Below are 13,937 nucleotides of genomic sequence, written 5' to 3'. Positions count from 1 at the left end.
ACAAAATTTGATTTCAGAGGTCTGTGTAAGTGTACCCATGCATGCGATGTTCGGCGGCAGGCAGGCAAAACTCCTTGTGTGCGTTGCGTGTCAAAAATGGAAATGTATTTGTGGCGTGATACCCGCTGAGGCAGTCGGTGCTGGCGATCATGATGGCTTCAGTGGCAGTAATGGAGACATATTCTGGAGACGCGTTGCATATTGATCTTGTCAAGCAAGGCCAATCCGTATAACACCCTTGCTCCAATTTGCGCTGACCTTCGAGGAAGCATGTTTCAAGGGACCTCTCTCGAGGCAGAGCAAGACAGCAGCAGCACGAAAGACACGCTCTCATGAGGCGCTAGCAGATGAGCTGTACCTGGTTATACGTCGATGCGTTCGTCTTGAGCAGCCGTCGAGCCTCCTCGTCTCCCTCGGCGTCGTCCAGCTCGTTCAGCGCCTCGTCGGGAACGTCCATACTGAAGCGTTTCCGCCATTGTGACCCGTAGATCCGCTGCAAGTCACCCACAGGCAGCAAACCATGCGGCACCTGGAAGCACAGCGGCGTCCAGCTGTGCTCAAAGTGGAAAAACACTAGAGTCGAAATGATCAGTCCCAGCACAACGTCCACCGTGTAGTGTTTGCGGCCAGCAATGCACAGCACCGCCAAGATCACAAGGTACGCCATGCCACACGCCCAGCGGATCTTTGAGGCGGTCCGGCCAGCAAAATTACGGTCCAGCGTGCGTAGATACAGCAGTACGGCCGAGTTTGTATACGCCATGTGTCCCGAAAAAATGAGGTCACCGCACGAGTTGTAGTTGCCGTAAATGGGTCCGACGCGCGTGACAATATCGACCCACGTGGTTGGAGGAAAGTAGTCGGGGCTGCCTGCACGGCAGTGTGGCGCAGGACCGGGAAGCGACGTCACTGACACCGTAAGCATGCGCAGGAAATAGCAGATCGTGGCGATGCGGAAGAAGGACGACACGATGCGGCAACGGTTGGGGCGAGTCATGAAGACCGTTTGCAGCAGGAACATGACAGGCACGCCGGCGGTCAGGATGTCGCTCACTGGCCGCCACTTAGAGTGAAGACCCTGCTCTGGAATCAGCATGAAGCCCAGATCCTTGAGCGGCATCGTGGCAGGCACGTGCAGGTAGAAGGCGATGTTGACAGAGAACACCATGACGAGCGACATGGCTACGAAGATCTCGGCGTGGTCCATCATGCCGCGCAGATGGACATCCACGCGGGAGCGCACGAGACGTCGCACGTAGAAGAAAGTGCCGGCGAAGAGCAGCCAAATGCCTCCCCAGGTAGCGCGCGAGCGATTCTGGTCGGGCTCGATGATAAACTTGAAAAAAGTGACCCACACCATGACGCCGAGGCCTACGTCGGCCACCATGTAGAGCGCGAACAGCACGAAGCTCACCACCTCACGGTAGTCTACCGAGTCGCACCAGTGTCTGGGGCTGCGGCCTCCTCCGACAGTCACCGGGGAGCTGTTGATATCAGGCCACGATACCGCGTTCTTCTCGTCCAGCGGGCCCCAGGAGCCTACGGGTCCCGACATTTTCCGCTTGGTGCGGAACAGATTCGACTGCGCGAAGGGCAGGTACGACGTCATCCCCGTCTTTCTGTCTCTCTGCAGCTACTGCTGCTGTTGGCTGTCTAGACGGGTAGGCAGACGTTGGGCACAGCAAAGCACGGCTGCAGCGGCTTCGCTTCGAACACTTGCGCGGAGGAGAGCCGAGAATGCACCACTGACCCGGCAGTTAATGCTGGAAATGGCTGCTTGCAGGAATAGAACTTGGGTACCGCCCCGACCATTGGTCGAAAACCGATACGTGTTTACGGCACTGGTCGGCCAATCGTGGCGCACAGCGGATCAGAATGGCTACACACATCGGCTGGATTGTCAAAAAGCTACATGTAGGCCGACTGCAAAACACTCGGCGACACACGTACACACATTGCAACTGGTTGTCTAACGCTGTGGGGATTTCTTGCTTTTTCAGTGTTGATCACGATGACTTGACTTCAACGATGCCGCTTTTCCCGACAACTAGGGACATGATGGCTACATGGCTTCTTGCTAGATATCGTGTCCAACGTGCTCTGCTCTAGTAAGTGTTTGTACTGTAGTCTACAATGTATGCAGTGCTAATCAAGCTATACAGCAGACCTTGTTCGCTGCCTTGTGAATGCCCAGGAGAATCAAGGGTCGTTTCACTTTTGCTGACGAATTTCTGAGTTCCGTGCACTGAAATGTGCACCACATCAAATATCCGGATACACTCATCCGGATAACAAGTGTGAGGCTATCAATTTTTGATCCACAAGGACAAACTCCACCGAGCTCTGTCAGTACTTTATCGTCATGGCTCTGTCAGTGCGCGCCAAGAACTTAATCCTCGGCGGCAGCCTCGCCACCTTCGCGTCCTCTATTTTCGCCTACACTTTCTACCAGATGAGCCGGGTACGCTAGCGTTAGTCAAGTTGTATACCATCTCCACCATCGTACCTATTGGTTTGACTTTTGTATGGGAACTTCTGCTGCGCTGCAGGACGACTTCAAGGACTTGGACACTGTGAAGGTGAATGTGCACTCAAGCGGCATGAAGCCTTCAACCGCTGGCAAGAACGACGAGTAAGAAGGTCATTGTGCCGCGACGCATTCACGCTAAATACCAGAAAACAGACATTTCTCTCGTGCGTCGGCATCTGAAGAAACAGTAATTTGTTCACTTCACTGTATTAACACCAACACGAGATTGGGGGAGCGTATATGTATGAGCGACTTAGAGCCGCGAGATTTTATTTAAACAGCGCTGACTTGAGCTGCCCACTTAGACTGTTGTGTCCTATAGGTCTTCGATCTCGTTAGCTCTCCAATCCACCCCCTTCGATTGCGTTGCCGACTAAACCAGCGAGCACCTGCGGAGTGAAACGTCATTGATTTACCGGAATACAGCAGTTCGCTGCGCAAGAACCTGGTCAGCAGCGATGAGAAACACAATAAAAACGAGTCGTCAGCTGACTCTGCCTCGTTAAACAGCCTTTCACCACTAGCAAACGGGCGCACCTTGGCCATGAGGCGCTGGGACTTGGTGGACGTCTTGTTCTTCAGTTTGCGTAAGTTTTCTGCCGTCCGGTCGGCTTGTTCCAGATCGCGACGCGCCTCCTCCAGCACTTTTACCTTGGACTTGCCAGACACTTTCTTGCTCTTCTGGCGCAGTTTTCTCTGAGCAGTCTTAGACAGTGTGGAGCTGGAGTTGGGTGCCTTTCCCTTTGCCTTGGTGGACTTGCTGGTGTCCACCTTAGCTGAGGCACAGTTCTGCAGGAAGAGCTTGGTCACGCGCGCTGCCATCGTCTTTGAGTGTTTAGCCTACCAGTCGTCGGAATGCTGTATAATAGTTTAGACCTTCGATAACGAATATTCATACATGACCAGCGAAATGTGAATGGGATGCATGAGCTCATCAACCACGGCAGCCTTCAATCAAGGACCTTGACACACCTCGGTGAAAACACTATGGACCTGCATCACAGTTTGTAGCACGTGTATGCAAGTTGCAAAGGCAACACTTCACTGTACTTCGCTTATGAGGGAAGACAACAGACACACAACGACAGAGTACACTTGGTGACACACAAAGCAAGCCTGCCGTGGAACACCAATTGGATTAGAATTTCGCCTTTATTCTGCGTCGTCTTAGAAACAAGTACTCGCTCGGGCGCGAAGCCCAGGCGGCTTTCCTTCCTTCGCAGACAACAAAAACCATGCCCCGCTGTGTCACCGAGATGTCAAGCTAGTGAACGCGCTTACAGGCGGCCACCAGAGCCAGCCATCGACTCCACCAGCTGGTCCTCCTCACGAGCGACCTTAGCGCCCTTCTCCTCAGCACCGCCCTCGTGGAGTTCCATCAGACGCACCAGGTCGAACTTGGGCTTCTTAAGAATCTTGCACTTGCGGATGTACACGTTCTGGAGCGGGTAGATGCCCTGGGTGGCCTTCTCGATCTCCTTGCCAATGATCTCCGGCACGAACTTCAGGAACAGGTCCTTGATGTCGCACTTGGAGGCCTCCTCCGTCATGATCGACGTCATCTTCTTGCGGATGGCGCGGATCTGAGCCGTCTTGGCGTACGTGGTCTTCTTGATCTGGTTCGGGCGCTTCTTGGTGAAGGCAATGCAGAACAGACGCACCAGGTAGCCGTCCGTAGTCTTGACGTCCACGAAGGCCTCAATCAGAGTCTGCCACTTGCGGATCAGCGAACACAGCTTGTCGCGGGTGAAGTCCATGCCGTGGAAGCCAGTAATGATCTGGTTGCCCTGGATCTCCTCAGCGCAGAGGCGGATCTTGCGGAAAGCCTGGTCCTCGTCCTTGTTCAGGTCAGCGAGGCACACCTCGAACACACGGCCACGAAGACCCTCCGAAGCGATCTTGGTACCGGCGGTACGGTTCACCAGGGTCTTGCCGCAGGTGCGCTCCGAGAAGATGGCAGGGGCCTTGACATCGTACCAGTCCTTGCGCGAGAACGGGTCAACGCTGTATGGAAGAAATACCAAAAGAAATTATCAGGATCCTCTACGTATTTATCGAGCTAATGCAGATTTCTACTGAGACGAAAAGAAGACGAAATCGTAACGTACACTTTCTTCTTGCCGCCCTTCTTGCCCTTAGTCAGACGTTTGTTCTTTCCTGTCATCAGCCAGCCATGCGAGAAGTTAGAAATCCATTCGTCCTGTTTTCTAGTCGCGCCAAATGAGACCAATATCGATCGCCTCTATCACATCCTCCGCCCCTTCTTGCTGGACTGTTTTCCTGCTGCAATTCGTCGCAGCTGTGTTTTGTCCTGTGTGAGAAGGCGCTTTTCAACGCTGTTCTTCTTTTTCCTGCTGGCTGCTGCTACTGGCTTTGCCTGCTCTGTTCAGTGTCGCTGCTGGGCAATGGGGGGGGAGGCGGAGAAAGCGACGTGGCTATCGAATGCAGCTCATTGGACTTGCTGCGCTCTGGTTGCTATCAAAAAGGGCTCGCAAGCACACTCACCGACAGCCATGGTTGTCTTTAGTTTTTTCTTAAAGGCGAAATGGAGCTGCCCAGGTTGGTAGGAGACAATTCAAGGCGAATGGCTGGTGCTGGGCTGGCCGGCCATGGAAGTCGCGGTTCGTTGGACCGGTTCGGTTAACTTACCCCTAACTGGGACGTAATTAAAAGGTGTGACCAAATAACGTCTCAAAAATAGTACTGACCAAAAAATAGTACAGCCAACATTGGTCAAACGGAAAGTCCGCCCAAAAGTTATGGTCGTTGTATGGGATTTAATCTCAGGAGCATAGAGAAACCAAGTTGCGGGAATAGTCCATTTGAAAAGGACTCAATCGCGATGACTCAAAACAGACTCCGCACTCGCATCTCGTGAGCTGTTTGTTGCAGCATGGCGGCGCTCGACGAGGCGCTCACGACAGCGCACGCCCAGCTGCTGCAGACTCGCGAAGAGCTGGCGCAGTCATCAACGTCTAGTTTCCAGGACGCATTCCTGGAGGCGCTGCGGGAGCCGTACGAGGCAGCGGCACTCTCTCACAGCAATAACAGTAGACCCAGAAAATCGATCAAATGGCGGCGCTCAGATCTACTCAATTTCCTGAGCCTCTACTTCCCGCAATACGTGCAGCAACCTGCTGCCTTCTCAGCCTTATGTGCATCACTCTCCAGGAAAGCCTCAAAAGCCGCTGAGAAAGACCGCAATGGACCCGCAGAGAACGACGAGGAGTTCGTGACCGTCACTTTCGACAACTTGAAGCGCGTCTTGGTGAGGCAATACGGCAGTACGAGACTCGTGGCTAAAGACCCGTTCCCACTTGAGCCTCGCGTTGAACCCAAGCCGGAACGTCGTCGCAGTATCGCTCCGTTCATGCCAGGGTCAACTAGTGCAAGTGAAAATACATCCGATGACACCACATCGATGCCCGTTCTGCGGGAGTTCCAGGCTGAAGTGATGAAGAAGTCCAAGAGCTGGTTGGGACGCTGGCGAGCACGTCATTTGCTGCTGCGTTGGGGGGTTCTCGAAATGCACAAACGCATCTCCAGAACTCCCCAACGCAGCTTAACTGCCAGATCATTCCGCCATCACTCGTCTGGTGCCAGTTCCAGCGCTGCAACAAGCAATACGAGCAGCCGTGGAGGTGACAGCTCCAGTTCTGCCTCCTCTTCGGCGCTTACAACTGCTGGAGCAGGAGCAGCCAATGTCAAGACGTACGATCTTCAGGACCTCGTGTCACTTAAACTGGAGCATGTGAGTGATGGAGAGTCTGCCTCAGCTCGTAAAGCAGCACTGACACTGAAGTTCCAGACAACACTCGCACCGTCATCCGCCAGCCATAGCAACTCTGGGACAACGACTAACCAAGAATTCAAGACGCTAATACTAGGAGGCGGTGAGGCGTCCGACACGCTCGTTTTGATTCGAGATCATATCGCCACTTATGCGCTGTATCTGGAGCTTTCACGAAGGGATCGTCTGCCATCTATGACCAAAGTACGTCGACATGTTGCAGCCGGGGCCATGGTGAACGTTCGCGTCCGCATTCCTCGCATCTCGCAACTCAAGGACTCGAAGGATGGAACGCGACGACGAAGCCAAGTAAAGCAACCGCCGCGAGGGATGGTGACTGCCTTGCAGCTCGCGTTTCTGCAAGATCCACGCGTGCCCAGCTTTGAGAGCACCATTGCTTTGCTGCTACACGCTGGCGCAGACCCACGGAGTCTCCTGTACTGGGACTATGCGACGCAAGTGGTTTTTACACCCCCGTCCAGTGATAAAAAGGAGAAGAGCGAGGAACACCATCAACGGCGACGATTACGGAAACGACTTCTTCTTCTCGACAAGGTGGAGAGTGATGGTGATGAACGTGCCACTTTCCAGTGCTGTGAAGTACAGGCAGATGACGCAGCTCGGTGGAATCTGCTCATGTATTTTTGTTGGCTTGGGGACGTCGAAAGCGTCAAGCAGCTGCTTATTGTGACCGGGGCGGGGAGCTCTTCGGGAAGCCAAGGCAGGACATCTAGTCGACAGCTGGTGACTTGTCTGGATCATGTTAACGCGGTAGGTGACACGGCGCTTCACGTTGCTATAAAATCGGGTAAAGAGTCGGTAGCGCTTCTGCTCGTGGAGGCAGCGCTTTCAATGAATGCACAGGCGGTGCACCAATGTGACGCCCGCGGCGAACCAGTTGTACATTTGGCACTCGTTGCGCGTCAATGGCATGTTGTAGACGCGTTGGTGGCAGGTGGGGCAGTTGATCCGCGATCTTATGATGCTGTGGGGAATACTGCGCTCCATCTTGCCATTCAACTTCGTGCACCTGTAGCGCTTATCGCGCGGCTTATCCAAGTGTATCGCCATTCTTCGCCGACTGGAGGTCTCGATGGACGAGCTGGTCATCGGGGAAGCAATGATACTCCTCTGTCGTTGGCACTCAAGAGTGGGCAGCAAGAAGTTGTGGCGTTGCTGCTTGCTTCTGGTGCTTCTCCGTCAGGTTCAGATTGTCAATGGAGTCAAGCATTTGTTGCAAAGCTGGACACTCGAAATGAAGAGGATGCTAACGAGAAAGTGGTGGTTGGTGACGATGATAGCGCCCTACACGTGGCTATTAAAGCAGGAATGGAGTTGGCAGCAGCGGCTTTAATTGCTCATAAAGCCGATATTTATCTTGTAGATTCTCGCGGCGCATCGTCACTGGTACTTGCTATCCGCTATGGGCTATACGCATTAGCTGCTGCTCTGGTAGATCAGCACCAGAAGAAGCCAAATCAATCCGCTAGCAAGCACTGGTGGATGGATAAAGAAACAGGCAGACCCGTGACCATGCTAGCTTTTCAAGCTGGGCAACTCGAACTCGCAGCACTCTTGCTTGATTGCATTGTTCACGACAATAGCAGCCAGCGTCAAATGTATCCTGCCCGGGTTCTTCCTCTGTTGATCCGGATAAGTTCGTGGCTAGGAGCTCGTGTTGGTGCTAATAGCAGTGTGGTATCAAACACGTCGAGCTTTTCAAGACGTAAATCGGGGAGCAGTGTGGACGATGGAGACAGAAAATCAGCAGGCCGAAAGAAATCTCGATCATCCAACTGGACTCGGAAGCAGCTGAGAAGTGAATCATCTCGTCACAGTGGGGACAGTTCAATAGCAAGTGCGTTTACTGAAGAGGACAGAGATGTCTGCAATTTTCTTCTTGGAGGAATCCGGTCGCTTATGGTGAGATTCCTTCATCTCAGTGGGAATTCATCGGTGGCCGAAGTTATTGGAGGCGACACGGTGCCCACTTCTGTGTCCCTATCTACACTACCATTGGAGATTCATCTACCGACAACTTCAACTCCCACCAAGTCGTCGCCGCCTAAAGTTGTCAAAGATGACGAAGTGACTGCAGTATCGCCACTGCATGTGGCAGCGTCCGGTGGCCGTTCAACGTCAAATTTACTTCAATTACTGTTGGCGTTTCTTTTGAGTGCGGATGCAAGTGAAGCAGCACAGATGCTTGTACGTCCAATGGGTCCTCGTGCTGAGACTCCACTCCATGCTGCTCTAGCAGCGGGAGCGGCTGGAAACGCCTTGCTGTTGCTCTATTCGTCGCGTGAGCTTCAAGTCCGCAGTCCTGCTGTGGGCCCAGTGTGTGCTCAAATACTGGAGACGACCAACTCCTTAGGCGACTCGGCACTTCATTTGGCCTGTTCATGGCCTCACAGTGCTTCCATGGGTCTCGTATTGGAGTTGCTTCTTCAAGAGCATGTGGATACTGGAAACTGGAACAACGCTGGCTTGGCTCCTCTTCACGTGGCTCTGCGTGAGGAGTGTGATGACTCGTTTATTGAATTGTTCACACGATACCGACAGGATTTAAATCTCTGGACTGAAGGAAACACTTACGAAGATGAAGACGGCGACTTTACCAACACTGGCGGTAGACCAAGTGCTATAACCGTGATATCTGCGTGTCCACAGAATCCTCTTATGTTGGCTGTGGAGTCGGAGAATGCTTCTGCCTTTCGCGCTTTGGTGCGAGGTGGGGCGCGTACTAGAGCTCTCATGCCACGTGCTCGTATTGGACTTCTACAGCTTGCTGTGCACTTCAAAGTCCGCGATCCCGAACTGCTTGCGTGTCTACTTGACGACCCAGAGCTGGAGCATTCAGCCCAATCGGATGTAGCTGATCAGTGGGGGGTTAGTCCTCGAGAAGCACGGTCAAGATTGATGGAAGTGTGGAGAAAAGAGCGCAGTGGAGGTGACATACAGGAGGCATTTGGAGGCCGTCGACCAACAAATACAGACAAGAACACAGAAGAAGATCCGTTCGGGAGTCGGAATCGACCTCCTCCGCTTCACCCGCTATCAGCTAGTGGCGAACAGTTGGCATACAGCTCCATGTCCTCGGACTATGCATCATCCATTGATTCCTCGACGCAGTCAGTAGAGACCAGAGCTCCCCCACCGCTTCGCATCAGTGTTCCACGTCCTCCTGCAGAGTCAGTGCCATTGGAGACAGCTCAGTATCTTCGAGCTCTTCCACGACCCCCAACGTTGTCGCCAACCACTCTGGAATATCTTCGAGAAGAAGAGCAGGCGACCCTGACTCTAGTTGCTCAGGAGGCGCGTAATGAGGCACAGGACTGGCTAGCCAAGCGTATCGGCCAAAAAAAATTGCTGTCGGATGCTCATGCTCAGCTACACAACGCTAAGAAGCACAGACGTACAGCAAGTGGCAGCAGTGTGAGTAGTACCAGAGACGATCTAGAAGCATCTTATGAGTCTACGCAGAGTGATCAACAATTGCTGGAGGAGTTGAAGGCTGCTGCGGCTAAGAAATTCATTGAGAAACATGTCGCTGAAGCCGTGGCCGAGGCGCGATTGGCCATTGAACGAGAGAAACAAACGATTTTCCAGGAGACTGGACTATACCCTGGAATGACTTCAGTCTCCAAGAAGAGTAAGAAGAAGGAGGACGGGAGACATCGATCGCTATTGGTTCGAGCTGCAAGTTCGACTACCGGGTCCATGTTGCTACCTGCTTCGTCGGCATCAGTGACGTCGGTCTCCAGCGAGGAAGGAAGCTCAACTCAACTGAGCGACGACAGCTACGGGAGCGCCAGTTTCTGGTGGTCTGAGCGTGGCACCACATTCTTGAGCGACGATAGTAATCTCAGTTGGCTGTCGACTAGCAACCCGCGAGGAGGAACCGTGTTGAGTGATCCTGCCTCTGGGAGGGGAATGATGCTTGATGGGAGTTTTGATCGCCGTCTGTCGTTTGCTTCTCGAAGCTTTCTGGACAATGAAATGTCAAGAGAGGAAGGCTTGAACTATAGCGTCATAGATCCTGTGCAGTCCCGGGACCAGGAACTGGACCAACCATCCTTCACACACGTGATTTCAGAGCGAAATGCAACGACGTGAGAGTGTCAATATACTGCAGTTTTGAGCGCAACTATCGAAAGGTACACGTCGGACAATTCATCTATCGACACTCGTCTCGAGTTTTATCATACCTTTGTACTGATGCGAGTTGTTGTTGGTTTTAGGACTCCCTCGCAGCTTGTTGGGCCTGAATGATCTGCTGGATAAATTCGTCAGAGAGAACGATTTTGTCTTGCGCGCTGTTTTGAAGTTGTTGAAGATACTGCACTGCGTCGGCTGAGCTAGCGGTTGCTCCGTAGTTCTCAAAACGCTCATGTTCCTCCAACTCCGCGCGAACATGGATAAGTAGACGGTTAAGGTACCGTCGGTGAGCGACAGAGGCTCGTTGCAGCACAAAACTCAACTTGGACGGCTCGGGAGTATCAGTGGGGGCTGGCAGGTTCAACGAAGAAGCAGGTGCCGGGGCAGGAGGAGGGGTACGTGGGGTACTTGGGAACGGTGGAGCCAACCCCTCCGGTGTTGGAGGGGCTTCAATACCCCCTGGTTCGTCTCCAAGCTCTGCACTGCCCTTTTGGGCGAAACTATCGCCGTCCTGAATCTGCTGTTGCTGCTGGAGCTGATGCTCATGCAGTTTGGAGCCTGACATTGTGAGGAAAACCTGATGAGGACGTGCAAAGACACCGTGTTTGGGCTTACAGCGGAAGTAATACCGTCCTTTGACGCTGCCATCATTCTTCCCGTAAGCTTCGTCCAGTTCAATGCCCACCCAAATCCCTTTCACGCCGATAATTTCACCCAAAAATCTCACAAACCCGAACAGTTCTTTATCCGGGATGCACACACGATCACCCACGTCCAGGTTGAAGCCCGCCAACGCCTGCACTTGCTGCACTGGAGTTGCGTCTCCATCCACACTGGCATTGGACGCTGAACCCGCGCCTTTCGTGGACTCCGCCACGTCCGAGGACACGAGCGCCTCGAGTCGCTTCTGAATTTTATAGTCGACCATGCTCATGACGACGAGCGCTCGCTTGGGGAAGAGTGTGTGGAAGGCCAAGAAAAGCTCATGCGCCTGTGCTCGACATGAGGAACTGGCGTCGTATAGCGCGTGTTGCAGACCTTTCTCGAGCTGCTGCACGTCACTCTTGTCCATCACGGGGCTCCACGAGACGAGTGCACGTCGAAGACAGGAGATGCAGCATAGTCGGATGAGTTTGTTTTTGCTGTCTAGTAAAATGTCCACAAAGAGTCGCAACGTAGCGCCTTTGATCACCGTCTGCGTTACTACAGCCTCCAGGCACTCCCCGCAGTACGTGCCACAGACTTTGTTGCCACTACCACGAACCTCCACGAGTGTGGGCAACACTTCGCGCAGAAACGGAGCCATAGCGTCGCGCGTGACGCGTGAGATGGTCGTGAGCAGCGCACAGACTTCCTTGACGATCTGAGAGCGTAGATCTTGTACCATTCCTTTGAGCGGCCGCAGCGTCTTCCACACGTCTGTACTGAGACTGGCAGCCACAGTGCCGGCCGGTGGATTTTTCTCCAGCTGCTCAAAGGCGCGCTGCATCTCGCCCAGCGCCGCCATGCGCTCTTGCCAGTTCTCAGTGTTGCGAGCCACGCGATCCATCTCGCGGGCCAGCAGCGTCACCAGCGTCTCCTGTCACAAGAGCGTTAGAGAGAGGGGGCAATGAGATAAAACGCACATAGAGAGAGAGCAGTGGGGAGCGTGCACACCTTGCTCATGGCCACCGATTGACAGGGAGCAGAACGCCAAGACACTTGGCTTCAAGCCACGAACGTCTTGTATCCAACTGAGTTTTACTCACTCGAAATTTTACGCTAAGTTTCAAGAAATGTTAGCGTTAGCATAAATTTTGTACATTAAAAATTCAAGATGCTCTTATTCACCTTCTTTGCTCCTAATCGTGCTTAAGAGCATTTTTAAGGAACAGCATAAAAAATAGTACGAGCATGCGTTGAGTTTCTGATAATGCTGCAGTTAATTCTGCCAATATCTTTATTTACCAAGCTCCGGTAATGACATGTGCAGCTCTAGTAAGTAGGAGTAGCTAAATATGTGCGTCTCAATTGATACACGTACTTAGATATCATCAGGCGTTTCTGTGCCCACTCTGTAGGCAGATTGAGTTTACATGACACCGGTTGTAGGAATCGGACTCGGCGGTGCGATCTTGGACGTTTTGGAGCTGAGGATTTAGACATATATCTTAGGCTGCTGCCTGAAAATAATTGAGTTTTTGCTTCGATGATCAATACTCAAACAGGATTGAACAGTATGAGGCAGGCCGCGGCAGACATGGGATTCCTGCATCCCAAGCTTTGTCACTCACGGTATACTTGGCTCGAAGTGTTTTAACAAATCCTTTAAGCTCGCTGCTTGGCCCGCTTGCTGCATTGCCGCGGCGATCGCGATCTTACCGCAACGAGCGAAGGTGGTAGTGATTCGCCACGCCACTGGCGAACCTGGATCTTCAGGCTGCAGGCAGACAAGAGCGAGAAGATAAAGAAGTTGCTTGGGATCGGCTTGAATCAAGTGACTCGCTGCGTGCTCGCGCGTGGACGCGGTAGACCTCGCCTCTCTCGCTGAAAGCAGACAAAGATACCGCCCAAGCAATGCCTCGATGCACGTATTGGACGCGAAAGAGATTATTGAATCAAGCGACTTGCTCCGTATTGTCGTCGCGAGGTCAGTCTCGGCCTCTGTCAATTATTATGATACAGTACATTCATGGCTTTGGCACCTATACCCCCAAGGCAGACAGCTAGCACCACTGCAGTAAGTTTACATGTACATTCATCAATCTACTGAATGCCCGGGCCGGATTGGCTGCATTTATTGATACCGTAACGGATTCAAGTCAAACGTAGTCTTTTGCGGATTGTCTCTACTCCATCAAGTGAGGGATGCGCATCTGAGTTTGCTTCAGGCATCGTGTCGACGAGGAGCTCTAATATCGGCATGCTCCCAATTGACGGAACTCTCGTCATCTGCACCGCTTCCGACACGGTGGCAAGTGAGATCCCTACTCTAGTTACTCAAAGGACAAGGCTTCTGTTTCATGCCTCGGAGTCGGATGATCGTCCAATTATCGGAGGCGGCTGATGGCGAGCGACAGGGAGCGGATATTTCGCCTGACCCACCAGAGCGGGAGCTGTCGCCCTCGCGAGGGTTGCACATGTACCGCTCGGAGCTTGTGGAGCTCAGTATATATATATATATATTATCAGGCGTTCGTAGAAGCCGTTTGCAATAACTTGCATGATTTGAGACCTATCCCGCTTCTGAAGTTCACGAACTTCCAGCAGCTCGGATGGAAGCACATCAACTTCAGGCACGGATGAGGCAGTGGTTCTAGCCCGCGGAGGAGAAATGTCACGCGGACATTCTTCTTGGTAGCTCAAATGTGAGCCTCAGGACTCAAACTTCGTTTAACTAAAGGCACGCATCGTGACGGCCTTTGAATCCACCCAAAAGTTGAAAAAAACGACAGCAAGTGAAGGTCAAGCTACTGCTGT

The 13,937-nt window shown here is 52.8% G+C and overlaps 6 protein-coding genes across 7 annotated transcripts; 2 read left to right on the top strand and 4 right to left on the bottom strand.

Moving 5' to 3' along the window:
* Nucleotides 1-340: 340 nt before the first annotated feature.
* PPTG_07767 (hypothetical protein) lies at nucleotides 341-1,609 on the bottom strand (the record flags this gene model as incomplete). The annotated part of the gene is made up of 1 exon (XM_008902132.1): nucleotides 341-1,609. The coding sequence occupies one exon, from the start codon at nucleotides 1,607-1,609 to the stop codon at nucleotides 341-343; it is 1,269 nt and encodes a 422-aa protein (XP_008900380.1).
* On the top strand, nucleotides 1,595-3,103 carry PPTG_07766. Of its 2 annotated transcripts, XM_008902130.1 has the most exons (4): nucleotides 1,595-1,914; nucleotides 2,001-2,108; nucleotides 2,163-2,461; nucleotides 2,550-3,103. In XM_008902130.1, exons 3-4 carry the CDS (start codon nucleotides 2,363-2,365, stop codon nucleotides 2,634-2,636), a joined length of 186 nt encoding a protein of 61 aa, XP_008900378.1. In that variant the 5' UTR covers nucleotides 1,595-1,914; nucleotides 2,001-2,108; nucleotides 2,163-2,362; the 3' UTR covers nucleotides 2,637-3,103. The 2 variants fall into 2 exon arrangements, with proteins under 2 accessions (XP_008900378.1, XP_008900379.1); XM_008902131.1 differs by lacking the exon at nucleotides 1,595-1,914 and having other exon boundaries at nucleotides 1,923-2,108.
* Nucleotides 2,697-3,422, bottom strand: PPTG_07765 (hypothetical protein). Its single transcript, XM_008902129.1, has 2 exons — nucleotides 3,068-3,422; nucleotides 2,697-2,975 (listed from the first exon to the last, which is right to left on the bottom strand). Exons 1-2 carry the CDS (start codon nucleotides 3,350-3,352, stop codon nucleotides 2,943-2,945), a joined length of 318 nt encoding a protein of 105 aa, XP_008900377.1. The 5' UTR covers nucleotides 3,353-3,422; the 3' UTR covers nucleotides 2,697-2,942.
* A 192-nt stretch (nucleotides 3,423-3,614) lies between these two features.
* Nucleotides 3,615-5,162, bottom strand: PPTG_07764 (40S ribosomal protein S3a). Its single transcript, XM_008902128.1, has 3 exons — nucleotides 5,036-5,162; nucleotides 4,639-4,687; nucleotides 3,615-4,534 (listed from the first exon to the last, which is right to left on the bottom strand). Exons 1-3 carry the CDS (start codon nucleotides 5,043-5,045, stop codon nucleotides 3,808-3,810), a joined length of 786 nt encoding a protein of 261 aa, XP_008900376.1. The 5' UTR covers nucleotides 5,046-5,162; the 3' UTR covers nucleotides 3,615-3,807.
* Nucleotides 5,163-5,340: 178 nt separating this feature from the next.
* PPTG_07763 (hypothetical protein) lies at nucleotides 5,341-12,305 on the top strand. Its single transcript, XM_008902127.1, has 2 exons — nucleotides 5,341-10,477; nucleotides 10,562-12,305. The coding sequence occupies exon 1, from the start codon at nucleotides 5,424-5,426 to the stop codon at nucleotides 10,434-10,436; it is 5,013 nt and encodes a 1,670-aa protein (XP_008900375.1). The 5' UTR covers nucleotides 5,341-5,423; the 3' UTR covers nucleotides 10,437-10,477; nucleotides 10,562-12,305.
* Nucleotides 9,780-12,238, bottom strand: PPTG_07762 (hypothetical protein). Its single transcript, XM_008902126.1, has 2 exons — nucleotides 12,135-12,238; nucleotides 9,780-12,057 (listed from the first exon to the last, which is right to left on the bottom strand). Exons 1-2 carry the CDS (start codon nucleotides 12,141-12,143, stop codon nucleotides 10,558-10,560), a joined length of 1,509 nt encoding a protein of 502 aa, XP_008900374.1. The 5' UTR covers nucleotides 12,144-12,238; the 3' UTR covers nucleotides 9,780-10,557.
* Nucleotides 12,306-13,937: the final 1,632 nt, after the last annotated feature.

The sequence above is a fragment of the Phytophthora parasitica genome (assembly GCF_000247585.1).
Source record: "Phytophthora parasitica INRA-310 unplaced genomic scaffold supercont2.13, whole genome shotgun sequence".
Taxonomy (NCBI): Eukaryota; Oomycota; class Peronosporomycetes; order Peronosporales; family Peronosporaceae; genus Phytophthora; species Phytophthora nicotianae.
This window is presented reverse-complemented; position numbering and strand designations above follow the sequence as displayed.

Coding starts and splice junctions, on each gene's coding strand:
- PPTG_07766 (XM_008902130.1), top strand. CDS start 2,363: ATGGCTCTGTCAGTGCGCGCCAAGAACTTAATCCTCGGCGGCAGCCTC. Junction 2,462..2,549: donor CTTTCTACCAGATGAGCCGG/GTACGCTAGCGT, acceptor GCTGCGCTGCAG/GACGACTTCAAGGACTTGGA.
- PPTG_07765 (XM_008902129.1), bottom strand. CDS start 3,352: ATGGCAGCGCGCGTGACCAAGCTCTTCCTGCAGAACTGTGCCTCAGCT. Junction 2,976..3,067: donor CCCAGCGCCTCATGGCCAAG/GTGCGCCCGTTT, acceptor GCTGCTGACCAG/GTTCTTGCGCAGCGAACTGC.
- PPTG_07764 (XM_008902128.1), bottom strand. Junction 4,535..4,638: donor AAGGGCGGCAAGAAGAAAGT/GTACGTTACGAT, acceptor TCTTCCATACAG/CGTTGACCCGTTCTCGCGCA.
- PPTG_07763 (XM_008902127.1), top strand. CDS start 5,424: ATGGCGGCGCTCGACGAGGCGCTCACGACAGCGCACGCCCAGCTGCTG.